Source organism: Sabethes cyaneus, chromosome 1 (assembly GCF_943734655.1).
Source record: "Sabethes cyaneus chromosome 1, idSabCyanKW18_F2, whole genome shotgun sequence".
Lineage (NCBI taxonomy): Eukaryota > Metazoa > Arthropoda > Insecta > Diptera > Culicidae > Sabethes > Sabethes cyaneus.
The window spans coordinates 3,864,208-3,880,590 of NC_071353.1; the positions used below are offsets into that span (position 1 = coordinate 3,864,208).

The 16,383-nt window shown below is 43.5% G+C and overlaps 3 protein-coding genes across 3 annotated transcripts; 1 reads left to right on the forward strand and 2 right to left on the reverse strand.

Moving 5' to 3' along the window:
* Window positions 1–5,787: 5,787 nt before the first annotated feature.
* LOC128733469 (luciferin sulfotransferase) lies at window positions 5,788–6,836 on the reverse strand. The gene is made up of 2 exons (XM_053827080.1): window positions 6,496–6,836; window positions 5,788–6,427 (listed from the first exon to the last, which is right to left on the reverse strand). The coding sequence occupies exons 1-2, from the start codon at window positions 6,834–6,836 to the stop codon at window positions 5,788–5,790; spliced, it is 981 nt and encodes a 326-aa protein (XP_053683055.1).
* A 2,144-nt stretch (window positions 6,837–8,980) lies between these two features.
* On the forward strand, window positions 8,981–11,977 carry LOC128732396 (uncharacterized). The gene is made up of 4 exons (XM_053825676.1): window positions 8,981–10,122; window positions 10,759–11,041; window positions 11,185–11,427; window positions 11,487–11,977. The coding sequence occupies exons 1-4, from the start codon at window positions 9,212–9,214 to the stop codon at window positions 11,565–11,567; spliced, it is 1,518 nt and encodes a 505-aa protein (XP_053681651.1). The 5' UTR covers window positions 8,981–9,211; the 3' UTR covers window positions 11,568–11,977.
* A 197-nt stretch (window positions 11,978–12,174) lies between these two features.
* LOC128733991 (ADP-ribosylation factor-like protein 3) lies at window positions 12,175–16,376 on the reverse strand. Its single transcript, XM_053827944.1, has 4 exons — window positions 16,143–16,376; window positions 12,586–12,717; window positions 12,287–12,523; window positions 12,175–12,213 (listed from the first exon to the last, which is right to left on the reverse strand). The coding sequence occupies exons 1-4, from the start codon at window positions 16,374–16,376 to the stop codon at window positions 12,175–12,177; spliced, it is 642 nt and encodes a 213-aa protein (XP_053683919.1).
* Window positions 16,377–16,383: the final 7 nt, after the last annotated feature.

Below are 16,383 nucleotides of genomic sequence, written 5' to 3' on the forward strand. Positions count from 1 at the left end.
CAGTGAATCGACGCCGCTAACGTGCCTGTTGCCATTAATGTCAAAAGAGAAGAACATTCGAATGGCACGTCATATTTGCGATGAACGTGCTTTGGCTTTAATGTTATTTATAATGTGAGTAAAAGTAACATTATTGAAACAAATCAAGCAACGCATAATCATATTCAATACAATACTCTGTGGGCTAGTCATTCATTACCATTTCAACTTTTATAATGCGCATAAGTGATTTTTAAAAGAAATCTCTATGTCTGAAAGGTTGCAGGCGTTGTACTTATGAAGCCCCGTCCACGTATTTTCATAGCCACCAGTGCATTCAATGAAGAATTGAATCTGAATATTTCGCTCTTCTCTTTTAAACATTCACTTAAACAATAGCACTCACAGATTCTTATAAACATACATATGCCATAAATGCAGACATTAGTCTTTGATCTGATGATCTGATATAGTCCTACGTCACCCTTTCGTACAACCCTTAGGGCTGTATACCTTGTAGTTTTTGACTTTGGGGATATAATTTAGCAATATGTCTAAATTAAAACAATTTATGTAAGATGTACATGACACGGTCGTGTAACCGAGTAACAGTACTTATTTTAAAATTGAATCGTCTTCTGAAATGCAAAAGAAAACAAAGCCACTTAAGGTAAACGTCCTGTTGAGATGTTGACCCTTCTTTATCGACAGATTTCGCAACCGGCTATTAGAGTACAGGGCTGGTGCAAAAATCCTACTGACTCTATCTAGCCGCACCACCTAGCCAAGATTCGAACATACGACGACTGACTTGTTAGACCAGCATTGTACCTCGAAACCAACTAAGCGGCACAAGTCTTCTGAAATGGTCGGTGTTAAATCAGACCGAACCTATAGGACCGGACCAAGTCGCAAAATTAAAAAAAGTTAATGACAGCAAACTATCAAGAAATTTCTAAGCTACATTTTACTCTAATCAGGCTACATAAATATGTATTGCAAACAACCAGAGTTAGCAAACTTTGAACGCGTTTTTCTCGAAATCAAAGCTTTGTCACTTGGTTCGGTCTGACTTAACACCGACCAAATATGTTTCTAATCCTAGGTATTTAAAGAATACGTCAAAAAATGATAAATAACACCCGAATTTATGGTATATATTTTCAATAATATACGGTAACCAGCGCTATAGGGATATGAACGCCCAGGTCGGTAGGGAAGAAATGTATAGATCGGTGGTAGGACCCGATAGCCTGCACACCGACACGAACGATAATGGCCAACGATGTATAAACTTCGCAGCTTACCGAGGCCTGGTGATCCGAACCACCTTTTTCCCTCGCAAGGATATCCACAAAGCCACCTGGAGATCACCTGACCATCTGACCTGACCTTCTCTATTGCGGCGGTTATGAAAAATCCGCATGCAGCGGCGGTGATAACGCGCTCAGGAGATAACCGCGAGATAAACGCAATATTAAAATTTAGGTTTTATGATTTGCAGTTCTACAAAATAACAGTTTTGTAGCATGGTTTTGATGAAAAACAATTGATTTAGTAAATTTTCATGTATTAAATTGCAGAAATCTGCTCTGCGGTGATCTTTTGATGGTTTGGTTCAACAGTCAAGATAACCGCGATGTGAGGATTTTTCTTGCAATCTGCAATAACATCACGAACGTACGCGCCCGACGGGGTGCGGATATTGATTTTGACCCTTACCTAGTACCGTGGACCCCCGTTGATATGACCTTCTTTAATCTGAACATTTTTAATCTGTACCCCGGGGGTATGAATGCGTTCACATTAAAAACCGATCAAGCGTCATACACAATTGTTTAACGTCAATTGAGCGGGTAAATTGAAAAAAAAAACAAAAAAAAACTCAATGCGTTTCCTCTTGCTCAAGAGCTTTGGTTATAAAGCTCACATGGAATTTACCTCTCGCCAGCACTCAAAATAGACCATTTTAATCGAAACTGCCAAGCCAATTACCTCTTCTACAAACCGGACGTTTAGAATTCGCGCATGTTTGAAATGTTTTCAAAACGATTGTTTTCGTCAAATCAAAACAAGTTCATAGGGTGCGCGGGTTGAGTGTAGCAGTACATGTGCGCTCAAAGCTGTCCACCGTATACCGGACACGTCAAAGCCGTCCTTCCTTCTCGGCTGAACATCAGGCAGCCAGATAACCCGCAAGCTGCCTAGAACTACGCGCGAATACTGAATAAGGCACTGCCTTCTTCCGAGGAGTTAGGAACTTCAAATCTCGAAGACGGTTTGCGGCAGAATACGCTTGGCCATCGGAGACACTAGGTATTGAGCCTCGGAGTACACAAAATGATTGGTTTGATGGGGAATGGCATCAAGCGGTAGAGGGGAAAAAACTGCTTAGAAAAATTATCTAAGTACTGCCACTAGAGAGAACTTGGCCAAATACCGACGAGCTAGGAACCAGTTGACCACGATCCTGAGGAGGAAAAAGCGTCAAAAGGAGGACAGAGATCGTGAAGAATTAGAACAACTATTCAGACCTAATGACACGCGCAAGTTTTATGAGAAGGTGAACCAAACTCGGAAGGGCTACACACCGAAACCTGCCATGTGTACGGACGAAGGAGGGAATCTAATCACAAACGAGCGCGAGGTGATCGACAGATGGAAGCAGTTCTTCTATGAGCACCTCAATGGCAAAGTTGTAGAAGAAGGCGGAACGGAAATTAACCGTGGAGCGCCCATGGAGCATAGTAATGTCCTAGCACCTAATCTCCAAGAAGTCAAACGAGAAATCGAGCTGACCAATAAAGTCGCTGGGAAAGACCGCCCACCGGTAGAGCTTTATAATCATGGCGGAGAAACGCTAGCAAAGGCTCTACACTGGGTTATTTCAAGGATTTGGGAGGAGGAAAAGCTACCGGAGGAATGGATGGAAGGAGTGGTTTTTTCCAGCTACAAAAAGGGTGATCGGCTAGACTGCTGCAACTATCGCGGTATTACGCTGGTAAAAGCCGCCTACAAGGTTCTCTCCCAGATCCTGTTACGCAGGTTGTAACCGATAGCACAAGGTTTCGTAGGGAATTATCAGGCCTTTTTTGGAGGCTCGCGCAATTGCAGACCAAATTTTTACTATCCGACAGATCTTGCAGAAATGTCGGGAGTACAATGTGCACTCGTATCACATCTTACATCAAAGCAGCATACGATACAGTCGATCGAGACAAGCTATGTCAGATAATGCACGAACACGGTTTTCCGGACAAACTGACGCGACTGATCAGAGCTACATTGGATCGAGTGATATGTTTCGTACGCATCTCTGGGACACTCTCGAGTCCCTTCGAGACGCGGCGAGGGTTGAGACATGGTGACGGTTTATCCTGCATGCTGTTTAACATCGCTCTTGAAGGAGTGATCCGACGAGCGGGCATCGAAACGAGAGGCACGATTTTTACCAAGAGTAGCCAACTTCTAGGCTTTGCAGATGACTTCGATATCATAGCCAGGAACTTTGCGAAGGCCGAGGCAATCTACGCCAGACTAAAAGCGAAGTCTAGGAGAATTGGGCTAAAAATAAATGCGTCGAAGACCAAATACATGGAAGGAAGAGGCTCAAAGGAAACAAACGCGTCTCCCACGGACGGTAACCGTTGGCGGCGACGAACTAGAGTGGCATAGGAGTTCGTGTATTTGGGATCGCTGGTGACCGCGGACAACAACACTAGTAAGGAGATCCAAGCGCATCCAAGCTGGAAATCGGGGCTACTTTGCCCTTCGTAAAACGCTACGATCAGGAAGCGTACGCCACCGCACGAAGCTAACAATGTACAAAACTCTTGTTAGACCGGTAGTTCTTTATGGTCTTGAAGCCGTGACGCTGCTCGCGGAGGACATACGCGCCCTTGCAGTGTTCGAGCGGAAGGTGCTGCGGACGATATTTGGCGAAGTACAAACTGAAAGCGGGGAGTGGCGGAGGCGTATGAATCACGAGCTACAGGCACTGCTTGGGGAGACTCCCATCGTACATCTAGCGAAAGTTAGCAGGCTACGGTGGCCCGGACACGTCATAAGGATGCCGGACGACAGTGCGACGAAAATAGTCCTCTTCAGCAACCCCACCGGCACCAGGAACAGGGGGGCCCAACGTGCACGATGGCTCGGCCAGGTCGAAAGCGATTTGCGACCTCTGAGACGACTAGGAAATTGGCGACGAGTGGCGCAAGGCCGAGTTGAATGGAGACGATGGCTTGAAACAGCACGAGCCACCCCGACTCTATGCTGCTGAAGAAGAAGAAGAATATTATGCAATATAAGAACTCAAAGAACTAATACAAAGATTAAACATCTTCGCAAACACTGGCCAATGGAATGTATCCGCAGTTTTCTGAGTTCTAAACAGACATTTATATTTTCCGGATCGTAAGATTCGGGCTCAACTAGTTTAATTATATTTTGTTTTCTCGCCAAAAAAATACCATAAAAGGACGATAACTTCGACTGTAAATGAAAATTTTTGTTCGCGAAAAACTAGATTTTTTTATTGTTAAGATACTTAACAACCCGTCATTTTTATGGTAGAATCTCTGAAAACCATGAAAGTTATGGTGGACAACAATAAGTTTGATAGTTTGGTTATCTTTTCGGGCGATAAATTTTGTTGTTTTTACTGTATTTTGTATCCTACGGTTAACATAATATTACCATAATTACCATATCTTTGTTATAGTTATTTTTCCAGCGAACATGATGACAGTGAGACACATTGCAGCGTTGCGGGGCACAACTAGCATCCGTTTTTACTGTGTGAACCGCTTCCTGTTTCACCAATTTTTTGGCAAATATCTTGTAAAATAGTTGATTAACGCGGACATTATCTTCCACTTGAATGCCAGGGAATTGATGAAATAGTAACCGGCTTGCATAGTAGGGATGGTGTCCCGTAACGCAGGAATGTGTCCTGAGCGAGTTTACAATCAATTTGATAACTATAGTACAGCAAAGTTTCGTTAATTGGTGGTTCGTTAATTGGGCGGTTCGTTAATTGGGTGTTCGCTAATTGGGCTATATGACAACTTGAATGTCAAAATTGTATGGAATTTTCGAGTTTAGAAATTTCTAACAACTGTCAGTCGGCCCAATTATCGAATCAGCTGGAGTGCAATCGTGGCCCAATTAACGAATTCAGGCTGTATCTAGCAAACACGCCTCAGGTAATTTAGGCTTAAAAGCATATTTCAAAGTGATCAAGTTACAAGTAAATCAGTTATTACATGGAGAATTATTCAAGATACAGCCCCATAGAGGCTGTTTCAGCGCATAAATATTTACTCGTGTTAAATATCTCGAGCTGCTAAACAAAAACGCTTTCTAAACGGTGTCTCGCACATTCGCGTCATTATTCCTTTTATGCATGAGATAATAAATTATTGAATGGTAAATCTGATTCCATTAAGAACCACAAATAGCAAAAGTTATCCGTCAGAACGTTAGTTTCGTCTAATCTGCCATAACGGGTAAACAGGTTAAACGGTTTCCGACAGCATGTTTGCACACATATTGGAGGAAAATAGGACTATGAATAGCACAGGGCAGACCAACCGAGCTATGATGTGGCACGTGAGTTTCCGTCACAACCGACTGGTTTTTCTTATATGTTCACAACGTTGCGTGCGAAATATCCGGATTGCGGAAAAGACGATACCAACGATGTATTTCGTATATAAACAAATGGTATCACTGGTATGCACGATTTATTTCGCAAACAACTTAGAAAATACAAACAACAACAAAACAATCAAACAACCTAGAAACCTATTCATACACGAACTCCAGCCCCGTACCGTCAAAGTACTTTTCGATCCAGGCGTCAAACCGCTTGGACAGATCGTCGTTCATGTAGTTCTTCCAATCTCCAATCGCCCCCTTTCGGATGAACTTCACCGCTCCGTTCGTGTCGATTAGATTTGAGTTCTGCATCAGAGGTTCCATGTTAACAGCTGGATTTTTCTGCATGCGATCGAACTGTAGATGATCGCACAGGTCCTGCACCTCCGAGGCGGTCAGTTCCCGCCCGATATTCATAAATTGAGCACAATCTCGAATTACCGTTGGCAAATTGCGTTTCATGTCTTCGTATTTGAGAAATAACACATTCGGTTGAGTACGACGTTCCCAGAAAGACAACATGTGCGCCCACATCGGCCCGATGGGGGCTTGGTCATTGAGAAAGATTTCACAAAACTCTTCGAAACTTCCACTTGTCTGGTGAATCAGTTGACAGTAGTAGTAATAAGAAACGCAAAGATCTTTTGGATTTCTGGCAATATAAATCATTTTGGGCCGAACAGTGTCCATTTGCATGGGTAACAGCTGCCACGGGAGATGAGACTTTACATAACGAGGGCTAGGTAGATTACGAACACAAGTCACTGAGTCGACTTTCTCATGTTTGCTGCAATGAACAATTTACTGTTAGAGTGTCTACGCTATGCGCTATGCTATGCCAGAAAATCTGCTTACGTTACAAAATCTTCGACACTGCGGTCTTCCGAGAAAATGGCAGAAAGCTCCAGTAGTGGGGTCCTGACCTGTTGAATACTTTTCGCGCCTTCGTAATCGAGATTATTTCCGAGCAGCCAAATCATTTCCTGAGCCCACGTCGATCCCGTTCTGGGATAGGACAGCAACCAAACGTCATCCTTCCGTATTTCCAGGCTCAGAATGTCGTCTCCAATTTCCTGGAATCTAGTTGGCATAAAGACTCGGCCGGGATTCACTTCCAGCAGGGAATCTTTTTTATGGAAAAACTTATCCAACCGTTGACTGATGTCCGCTTCTAGGATGCGATATTCTAGCTTCATCGTACGCGGAGAACTTGACCGACGAGAATTAGGAACCGAAACTTGCACCGTTAGCTTCCTTCCAGCGCCAGTTGAAACCGACTAAACTCGACTAAAGCGCACGTAAGCATTTTCCAATTGCAAAGCTTGCACTTTGCATTGCATTTGCAATTGTGCAGCCGAGCTGGTTTTGGGGTTTGGGAAGGAAATCGGCTTTTTTGTGGAGGTTTATACATTCATTCAAGCCGTTCGATGGTCTTGGCTTGTTTCATGGTAGGGTTGCTTGGTGTGAACCGTTAGGCTCCGAAAAGAGGAAATGTATTCACAGCTGTAGAACTAGTTTTTCTTCGGTTCGGTGGAGAAAGTGAATGTCGTCGTCTATTGCTTCTGAAAGAAAAGCTATACGGTAGGTGATGGGCGATTATGTAAGTTTGGATGAATCTTTAAGGAGTGCCGAACAAACTCTTTTCTTATTTAAAGACGTTAGACTTGCGTTAGCCAAACAAAAAAACATCACGTTTTAATAGTGCATAAAGGAATGAAATAAACAACGGGATCAACCAGCTTGGAACTTTTTTCATGTCCGTCCTACAAATCGACTGCTTGCATAATGATGCGCAAACCACTTCCTAGCAGAGCCGAGGTAGCAGCTACCAGTTCACTATCGATAGCCGTTTTTGTTACAGACAGAGCTTTTACTGGTTTTAAGCCGAAGATCAAGAGCAACTGTAGAGCAGCAATCGAGTTGAAAATCATGTAGGTATGAGTTCTTCAACCGATGGAACTTTCATGCAAATCGGCTGTGTTTATCTAGACCTTCATTGAACTATTAGACTAACAGTTTAGATTGATTGGAGACAGAAAACTAGGTTAAAACGATGACTTCGCGGCAACGCAATAACGAAGAAACCATTCCCTACATACTATCAGTCGATAGTGCCTACATATATACATCGAGCTGTGTATTACATTAAGACCGTTAGATTTGGACTAGATAGATGATCTCCGCAGGCATTAGGTGTCTGACACACCACGTAATTGCATTTCATTGCTTTCATTCAACGTTTAGAAATATGATCTAAGCATTTATTTAGTCTGTAAAGTTGTGTTTAGTGCATTCCTAACATGCTCATGCAACATTCTTGATCAACGAACAAAACAAAATATACACGCAAGATGAGGCCACGATTAACATAAATCGATTGGTTTAACATAAATATAAAAAGAAAATCTCTCGCTAGCTAAGGTTCTAAAATCGCCTTTCATTTTTCGTTCTAAATCACAGCTACAAAAACCGGATTCAAACTCGCTACCTGGTGGTTTCTCTTTCCCATATACTAGCCCGAAAGAAACAAAGCAAAGGACCTTGATCGAGGAAATCTCTTTCCACCTACCGGTCCGATCAATGATCGAGGTTAATGACTTCAGTATGTTTTGATACATTCGACGTAAAGTGATCGTCAAAAATTCATCACCTTTCTTCCCTACCTGAGAGCAAGTGAGATAGAAAGTACTCATGTGAGAATGATGGAGAGTGTTTTCATACAACATAGCAGCCATCATCGTCGTCGTCAGGTTGACCTATTTGCGGATTTCGTCGCGTTTGTTTACTCTTTGTTTCTTGTCCGAAAATAAAACAGACGAGGAAAAAACACAACGAGCCCAGGGTGAAAGTTTGTGAACAATCGCGCCACGCTGTAAAGTAAGATTCTCGCGAACCCGAACCGATCGGGTTCGTAGCCTAGTTCCTCCGCCAGGAAGACCATCACAGTTACTCGATTCAATGCTGATTATTGGAGCGCGCTCCCTACGGAAAATCCAGCAGACCATGTGGGCTTTGCTTCCCATTAGAATGTGGGCAAAGTACTGGAACTGATTGCGAGTGATGTTTTTTCTTTCATTAGCAAGTTTGTACGGTTGACTTTGATTCAGTACAGGCACAGGCAGGTGAGAGGCCCGATCGGGATGTGAGGAAGGAAAAGCAGCACGAAGAAAGAATTACTGTTATAAAATTGCTTTTTTCTTTTCTCCTCTTCCCGGAGCGCTTCTAACCTGTTTGGAAGTTGCGAGAAGAGCGACCACAAGAGCAGCAGCAGCAGCAGCAAGCGAGAAAGAAAACTTCTTGTACGGCTTACGTGTCCCGGCAGTTTCAGTACGACGATAGATCTTGATCGGTTCGAATGTAGTTTCAGTGTTAAGTGGGCTTCTGTCGAATTTTAAGGTTTAGTTCAGGGTAATGAGCAATAGTATGCCTTTTGGGGCATAATAAAGTTGAAGTAGGTCATAACAGGGCTACCCGAGAAGTATAGGTGAATGAAGAGACGAAAAATCCGGGTGTTTGAAGAGTAACCGTGAGTAATAGTTTGGAATTTCTAAGGACCTAGTGACCTACTAAAATGAACGTAAACGTGTGTGTGATATTCCTAGTGATATTCTCGATCAGTGGAAGTGCTTATACTACGCAACGATCTAACGTACGGGAAGATGAAGGTAGCCCGTTCCTGGATATGGCCTCGGAGTTCCTGCAGTCGTTGGGAAATCAAAATGGAGGTGGTGGAGGCAATGCGGCAGCTGGACTGTCCGGAATTGCTTCCGTGCTACTCCCGTTAATGGCTAATGCCAATGCAGGGGGTTCTGGAAAGGCAAATAACGACGGCGTTGGAGCGATTTTGTCCGGAATAGGAAGCATGCTGGCCAACTCGAACAATGCTAATGGTGGCAGCGCTGGCTTCGATCCTGCCTTGATCGGAAATGTGATTCAGATGTTTGCCGGTGGAAACGATGACCAGCCTTCGAAACGATCAAGCAAACGCCAGAAGCGACAGAAAGCGGATGAAGGCAACCCACTACTAGATACGGTTTTGACTGTAGCCCAAACGTGGCTTGCCAATTATAACAACGTCGATAGCAATGACGAACGCGAACCTCAACATCCTGGAATTAACGGTGATACAATCGCCAACTTACTACCCCTTGCAGTACAAGCCTTTCAATCGTTTAGTGGCCCAGAAATGGAAAAAACACAGGAAAAACACAAGGACCATTCATGGGTGCTGCCGCCTTTCCTAGAGCACATTCATGTAATGTGGGATCAGTTTACGCAGTCGGAACTGGCTCAGGCTATATGGACCAAGGTTGGGCTGGATAAGGTGTTCAAGGGATTCGTCGGACGCGACGGAAAACTGGATTACGACAAATTATTCGAAACACTCCAGAACCAGTCGTTCCGCCGAAGATGGATCAAAGCCGCTACCATATATTTGGCCGATTGGGCAAACTATATCGCAAACCCAGAGGTCTATCAAAGGTTTGTAGTGAACATATTTTCACCGTTGTTTGCGCAGTTGCTTTTCAGTTTGTGTAACGTTTAGGCATACAATCTCGATATACTTTGAAACTGTAGGATTGGGTATTACGAGTGGATAAATATTTGCATTGGTGAACACTTTAAAATAGCTAAAACGTTTTTGGACATATTATAAAATATTTTAGTAATTACTTTGCAATCTAAGCTTAGTTTATGTAGTAGTCTAAGATAATTGGAATATTTTTGGGATATATTCTAAAAATTCATTTTTCGTAGTTGCCTTACGTTCCAAACGGCTGAATATCTGAAATAACAAAAAATCTTAATCAGAGTTTACCTGAAAATGACAAATAAACACTCACTTCTAAAATATTCAGTTATGTAGGCCGTTCTAAAACTTAATAGCTGATAACCATTTCTAGACGATTTCAAGCGTTCAAAGAAATCGAAATTAATGATTGAATAATAGTTTTTCGCCATACCAAACCAATATCATTCTCCAAAAGTGATATTTTAATCGAATTATTTGTCCACATCATCGGTAAATGCTCTCCCGTCAATATTTTTATGGTTCATTCATATTCACATACAAGCGAAAGCCAACACTTATCAACAATGTCTTCAAACCCATTCTAGATACGTTGCCACCGGGCAGCTAATGGCAAATGGTTTCCTGCAGTCTCGTGGCTATCCGAAGCAAACCATGCTAGACATCAACCGGCCGAGCGAGACCATCTCCAACCTGATTGATCATATCGCCAAAAAGCACCTGCAGGTGAAGATCGTTTCTGTGACGTACGTGAAACCGGCGGTCAACTATGTCAAAGATCTGCTCAAACTTGGCAAGGCAAAGCAATTTCTGCAGCAATATAACGCTACCGAACTGACGGATAAGCTGACCGACACGCTGAATCTGGAGGTAAGTCTGGCAATCCGTTACTTTAGCTAGCCGGTGAAACAGTGCCAATTGTGAGCGAAAATTAACGTTTCTTTTTTTCTTGATTTCGCTTTCTTGCGTTCTTTTCTCCTCCCACATATGTACACACGAAAAAATAATTTCAGGTAATTGAACCGGTGCTGAAAGTTCACCGTGCTTACCGGCAAGCTATCCAAACACCGCACTGTGATAAGTACATTCTATGCGAAATTAATTCGCATGATCCAAACGAAAAGCTGGGGCTCGGTGGCTTCAAGCGGGGTGTAACACGTTTCGGAAGTATGGCCGCATCGTGGTTTATCAGCCAGGAAACTCAAACTCCCTTCTGGACACTATTTGCCATCATAAACGATCCGCACAATTGTCAGGTAAGCATCGTTGGCATCGACTGCCATTTCGGTTGCATTTGACGCATGGTTAATTTCAGGCAAAGCACCAAGTTGACTGTCCTGAGTTCCACGAGAATGAAAATAGAGTGACCACAGAGTATCCTCACAGCGAGCTCTAAAAGGTGATGTTGTTTAACAAAAAAAAGTGATTGTTGAAAGAAAAAGGTAGAAAATCGGGTGATCTTCCAAAACAGTTATACAGTACTTAATCGTTAAATTGAAAATGTTTATTAGGGTTTGAAATTTACATTTGATTACTACGGACACGATCGGTAGTATAATAGAGCTAATCAACACGTGGAAGCTCAAAACAGCAGCATTGCGTAGAAGCATGTAGGAAAGCATACCCTTAATAATCGTGGTGTTCGACGTAACGGTAACTAGTTTTTTCTTCGCGGTGAATAATGAAAACACATCCGTGTAGGATATCGAGCATGCATTTTTATATTGAATGTAAATTTCAAACAATTAACGATTGGCATTCGGATCGGTAGAAGATCACGCTCAAAAATAGGAGAAATCCAATAAAAAGAACTAATTAAAAATCATCTCTTTGGTTCGTTGTTTTATTGAACTCAAACTTGGGTAATTACTCAGTATTGCACTTTTATAAAATTAGTCTTCGTAATACGTAAACGAAGAAAAGAACTAAAAAGTTGTTGAAAATGAAAAAAAAGGCAAACCAAATCCAATAATCAATTTGGAAAAACTTTCAACATCCAAAGTTTACTTTTTAATACATTTACAAACCCAATCCATGCCATCCTGTTTTGCGCGGAGACATGAAAAATTTGCAGAAATCAGGTTTATTGAGTTATGAAAAATGTTCCAAACTTACCTTAACTCCCGTTCCTTCCAGCGCCGAGCAGCCCTGTATTTGCCAGGTACGATCTTTTAGCTTAACCAGCTTAAGACACTCGGCAATTTCGGAGGCCTTGAGCGAACCGGCAATGTCTTGCTTGTTGGCGAACACCAGCAGCGGCACGTTCTTTAGTTTATCGTCTAGCAAAAGTTCCGCCAGTTCGTCACCCGTTTCCTCCAGCCGCTTACGGTCGCTCGAGTCGATAACGTAGATCTGTAACGAAAAGTGAATTTGTCTTTATCTTATCGAAAACAGATTTTAGATACCCTACTCACCAGTACATCGGTATTTTCGAAATAATTTTTCCAGTACGGACGAATTTTGCTTTGCCCTCCGATGTCCCATACGTTCAGTTTGAAGCCATCGGAGACGACGGATTTGATGTTGAAGCCTGCAGTCGGGGTAACCTACGAAGGCAAAGTATAAGGGTAGACTTTATACTACGATTGATTGATTTAAACAATCCTTTTTTCTGGATTTTTGGACGTAGGACTATGTCTTTCAGGAAGGTAGCTGGTATAGAGGGTCATTCCAAAAAATCAAAGAGGCGAGCGTCACGACAAAATGACAGATTTTGAGCGCTAATAGCTTAGCGGTTTCCCAATTGATTTCAAATATTTTTACGTTAAAGAAAATTGTTGATTTTAAATGTGCATTATTGAAAATAATGAAATGTTGTCCAACTAGAAATCCTCATTTCGTGATTGGTCGAAAAAGACGCCATCATAGTTTTAACCGAGGGGTTTGTGTTAGGAAATATGCCGGCAAAATGACTAAAGTTCCTAGTCCTAATAGATTGCAAAATCTTTACGGCAAGACGATTAAACCTAGGCGGATATCTGTGTTAGAAAAGTGCGCTATAGAGTACCGAACTCTATAATAATAATCACCACTGCTGAGAGTTACCCGCCATGGCTTTTACCTGTCGCCAGGACAGGTTCTCGTCTACAGCCCGGATGTCGTTGGCTAAGCTGCGTCGCCATGAGCCTTTGGGTCCGCATCTTCTACGCTGTTCTTGTGGATTCCAGTCGAGTGCTACTCTGCAGACCTCGTTCGCTCCTTTCCTCAAGGTGTGTCCGATCCACTTCCACCTACGTTCACGAATTTCTGTGGCTATCGGCCGTTGATGACACCGACGATGGAGTTTCTCATTGAATATCCAGTTATCAGGCCACCAGGCACGAATGATATATCGCAGACACCGAGCTATGAACACCTGCAGTTTTTGCGTTGTTTTCGCTGAGACGCACCACGTTTCGCAGGCATACAACAGTACGGATTTAACGTTTGAATTAAAGATTCGGATTTTCGTACGTAGAGTGACCTGCAAAGGCATCCCTGGCCTTCCTGATCCGTGTAGCTATATCAGTCTTGGTATCACCATCGAGCGTTGTCTGGCTACCAAGATTTTGAAAGGCGTCTACTTACTCAACGATGACACAGAACAGAAGCGGTGATAAAATGCAGCCCTGTCTCATGCCAGCACTCTAGCAGTAACCCTTATGGGGTCGGACAAGACGCCGTCGTGCAAAACCTTGCACGAGAACATCTCGTACTGACCTTCAATGATAAAGACTAGCTTATCTGGAACTCCTCTACGCCTAAGTGCGCCCAGATGTTTTCGTGGTTGAGTCGGTTGAACGGCTTATCGAAGTCAACGAACACCAGCAGAAGAGAGTCCTGGAATTCGTTGATCTGCTCCAATATAATGCGGAGCGTTGTGATATGGTCTACACATGATCGGCCAGCATGGAATCCAGCTTGCTGCCGCCGGAGTAGCGTCGATCTTCTCCTGGATCCGGTTAAGGATTACCTTACAGAGTGCTTTGAGAGTAATACAGAGCAACGTGATGCCACGCAAGTTACCGCATTCAGTTAGGTCTCCTTTCTTAGGGACTTTGACCAATATGTCCTGCATCCAGTCCACCGGAAAAGTTGCGGTTTCCCAAATATTGCTAAAAAGCTGATGCATCATCTGGGCTGACAAAGAAGGGTCAGCTTTGAGCATTTCGGCTGAAACACAGTCTATTCCTGGCGCTCTGTTGGATTTCATAGTCTTGATGACTGCTACAATTTCATCCAACGATGGCACCTCCAAGCTGACGCGATTAATTCGACGAACTGCAGGTGTCATACGCTGCTGGTTTTATTGGTCTCTGACATTTGAAACTCGGAACTGTTATTCAAAATGTTCAGTTCATCGCTTAAGCTGTTCTGTGCGGTCAGTCAGTAACTGACCAGTTCTGTCTTTTAGCGGCATCTTTGTATTCATCCTGGCACCACTAAGCCGGCAAGAAATATCGTACAATAAACGGATATCACCGTTGGCGGCGGTGGTTTCTCCTTGTTAGGTTAGGGAGTTAGTCCAGGCTTTCGTGTCCTGTCTACAAGCACGTTTAACAGTCCTCTCCAGTTCGGCGTATCGTTGACGGGCAGCTGTGTTAGTCGATCTGGTCCGCGCTCGTTCAACGCCGGCTTTCGCATCTCTCCGCTCGTCGTTCTTCCTCCAAGTTTCATCCGAAATCCACTCCCTCCGCCCGCTGCGCGCTTTGCCGAGTTTCATCACTGGTCGTGATGAAGGCGTTCTTGATGCCGGTCCATTGATCTTCGACGGTTCCACCAGGTGGCAACTCCGAAACTCGGGATTCAAGTTGTTCGACAAAGGCCTTTTTTCCTTCAGGATTCTCCAATCGGCGGACGTCGTAGCGGCAGTCAACTTTCTCCTCCCGTCGTTGGACACGTGCGACGCGCAAACGTATTTCAGCGATAACAGGATGATGGTTGGATGCGATATCAGCGCTGCGTTTGGCAGATGTGGTCGATTTGGTTTTCTGTTGGCCGTCGCGGAAAACCCACGTGACTTTATGTACTGGTCTATGGTCTATGGGGGAAGAGCGATCCACCAATGACCAAGGTCCGCGTTGTTTGAGCCAATCTTCGCGTTGAAGTCGCCCAAGTGGATTTAGATGTCCCTCCTTGGGATTTTCTCAACCACGCTGTTTTTTAACTGGCTGTAAAAACTCTCTTTCTCCTACAGGTCGGCAGCATCTGTTGGCGCATAGCACTCTGTATTGTTGTAAGGTTTCTAACCCGTGGTCTAAATCTGGCAACGATTATTCGCTCATTTATCGATTCCCACTTCATCAGGGCCGCATGTGCCCCTGGGCTTAGTAGGAATCCAACTCCTCTTTCTCGAGTAGCATTTTCACTTCGTATGCTAGAGTAGAGCAAGACTTGCCCAGATGATGTCTTGTGTTCGGCAGTACCTGGCCAGTGGACCTCGCTGAGTCCTAGAATTTCAAGCTTCAGGCGGTCAGCTTCCCTTGCAAGCCGAGCTAGCTTGCTCTGCTGGGCAAGGGTCAGTATATGCCATGTTACGATTCGTGTCCGTGTTTTCATGCTGAAGGTCGTTGCCAATAATCTAGAGATTTCTTCTTTCATTTTCATTAACTTTTTGTGTTCCGGTTCAGTAGACTGTTAACCTAAGGTCTTTATACCGCTGATGGGACTACCATCTTGATGTGGGCGGGGGCCCTGTGCCCCCTTTTCTGTTAGCGTACGACAACCGAAGTTGCACATGTTCACCCTTTTCCAGCCGATAAACTGGATCGAGTTGGTAAAATCCCTTCAACGTGGGGGAACTAGTGATAATAAAAATAACCCTTTAATTTCTGTAAGGTAACAGGAAAGTAATTGTTTGTGTTTTTGCTTTTGTTTAATTGTTTCCAAATGCACATAGAAATAACTTTGAAGTCGATTGCATCTAAATATCTTACACGGAACGTGCTTATTAATTTCTTCCATCTTTCAGAGGTACATATTCGAAACTTACCTGTGAAACCTCCTCGGAAGCCAACTGTTTAAGAAGCGTAGTTTTGCCGGCGTTATCCAAACCAAGCAACAAAATCCTGAGTTCCTTCTCCGGAGCTGACCGTAGCTTACGCAGCAAGGACAGCAATCCCTGTAAAATTCGCACAACGAAGGTTTTAATGAATTGCATATATCCATTGCACAGGTAGGTATTGTAGGTAAAACTGAGACCACAAAATAATTGCACCAGCAGCATGTCATTT

Bases quoted from the DNA above. Each gene is read 5' to 3' on its own strand.
- LOC128732396 (XM_053825676.1), top strand. From the start codon at position 9,212: ATGAACGTAAACGTGTGTGTGATATTCCTAGTGATATTCTCGATCAGT. The intron at 10,123-10,758 runs GTTTGTAGTGAA...AACCCATTCTAG, and splicing joins AACCCAGAGGTCTATCAAAG to ATACGTTGCCACCGGGCAGC. The intron at 11,428-11,486 runs GTAAGCATCGTT...GGTTAATTTCAG, and splicing joins ACGATCCGCACAATTGTCAG to GCAAAGCACCAAGTTGACTG.
- LOC128733991 (XM_053827944.1), bottom strand. From the start codon at position 16,376: ATGCTGCTGGTGCAATTATTTTGTGGTCTCAGTTTTACCTACAATACC. The intron at 12,524-12,585 runs GTGAGTAGGGTA...TTTTCGTTACAG, and splicing joins TCGAAAATACCGATGTACTG to ATCTACGTTATCGACTCGAG. The intron at 12,214-12,286 runs GTAAGTTTGGAA...CGCGCAAAACAG, and splicing joins TGGAAGGAACGGGAGTTAAG to GATGGCATGGATTGGGTTTG.
- LOC128733469 (XM_053827080.1), bottom strand. From the start codon at position 6,836: ATGAAGCTAGAATATCGCATCCTAGAAGCGGACATCAGTCAACGGTTG. The intron at 6,428-6,495 runs GTAAGCAGATTT...TGTTCATTGCAG, and splicing joins AGTGTCGAAGATTTTGTAAC to CAAACATGAGAAAGTCGACT.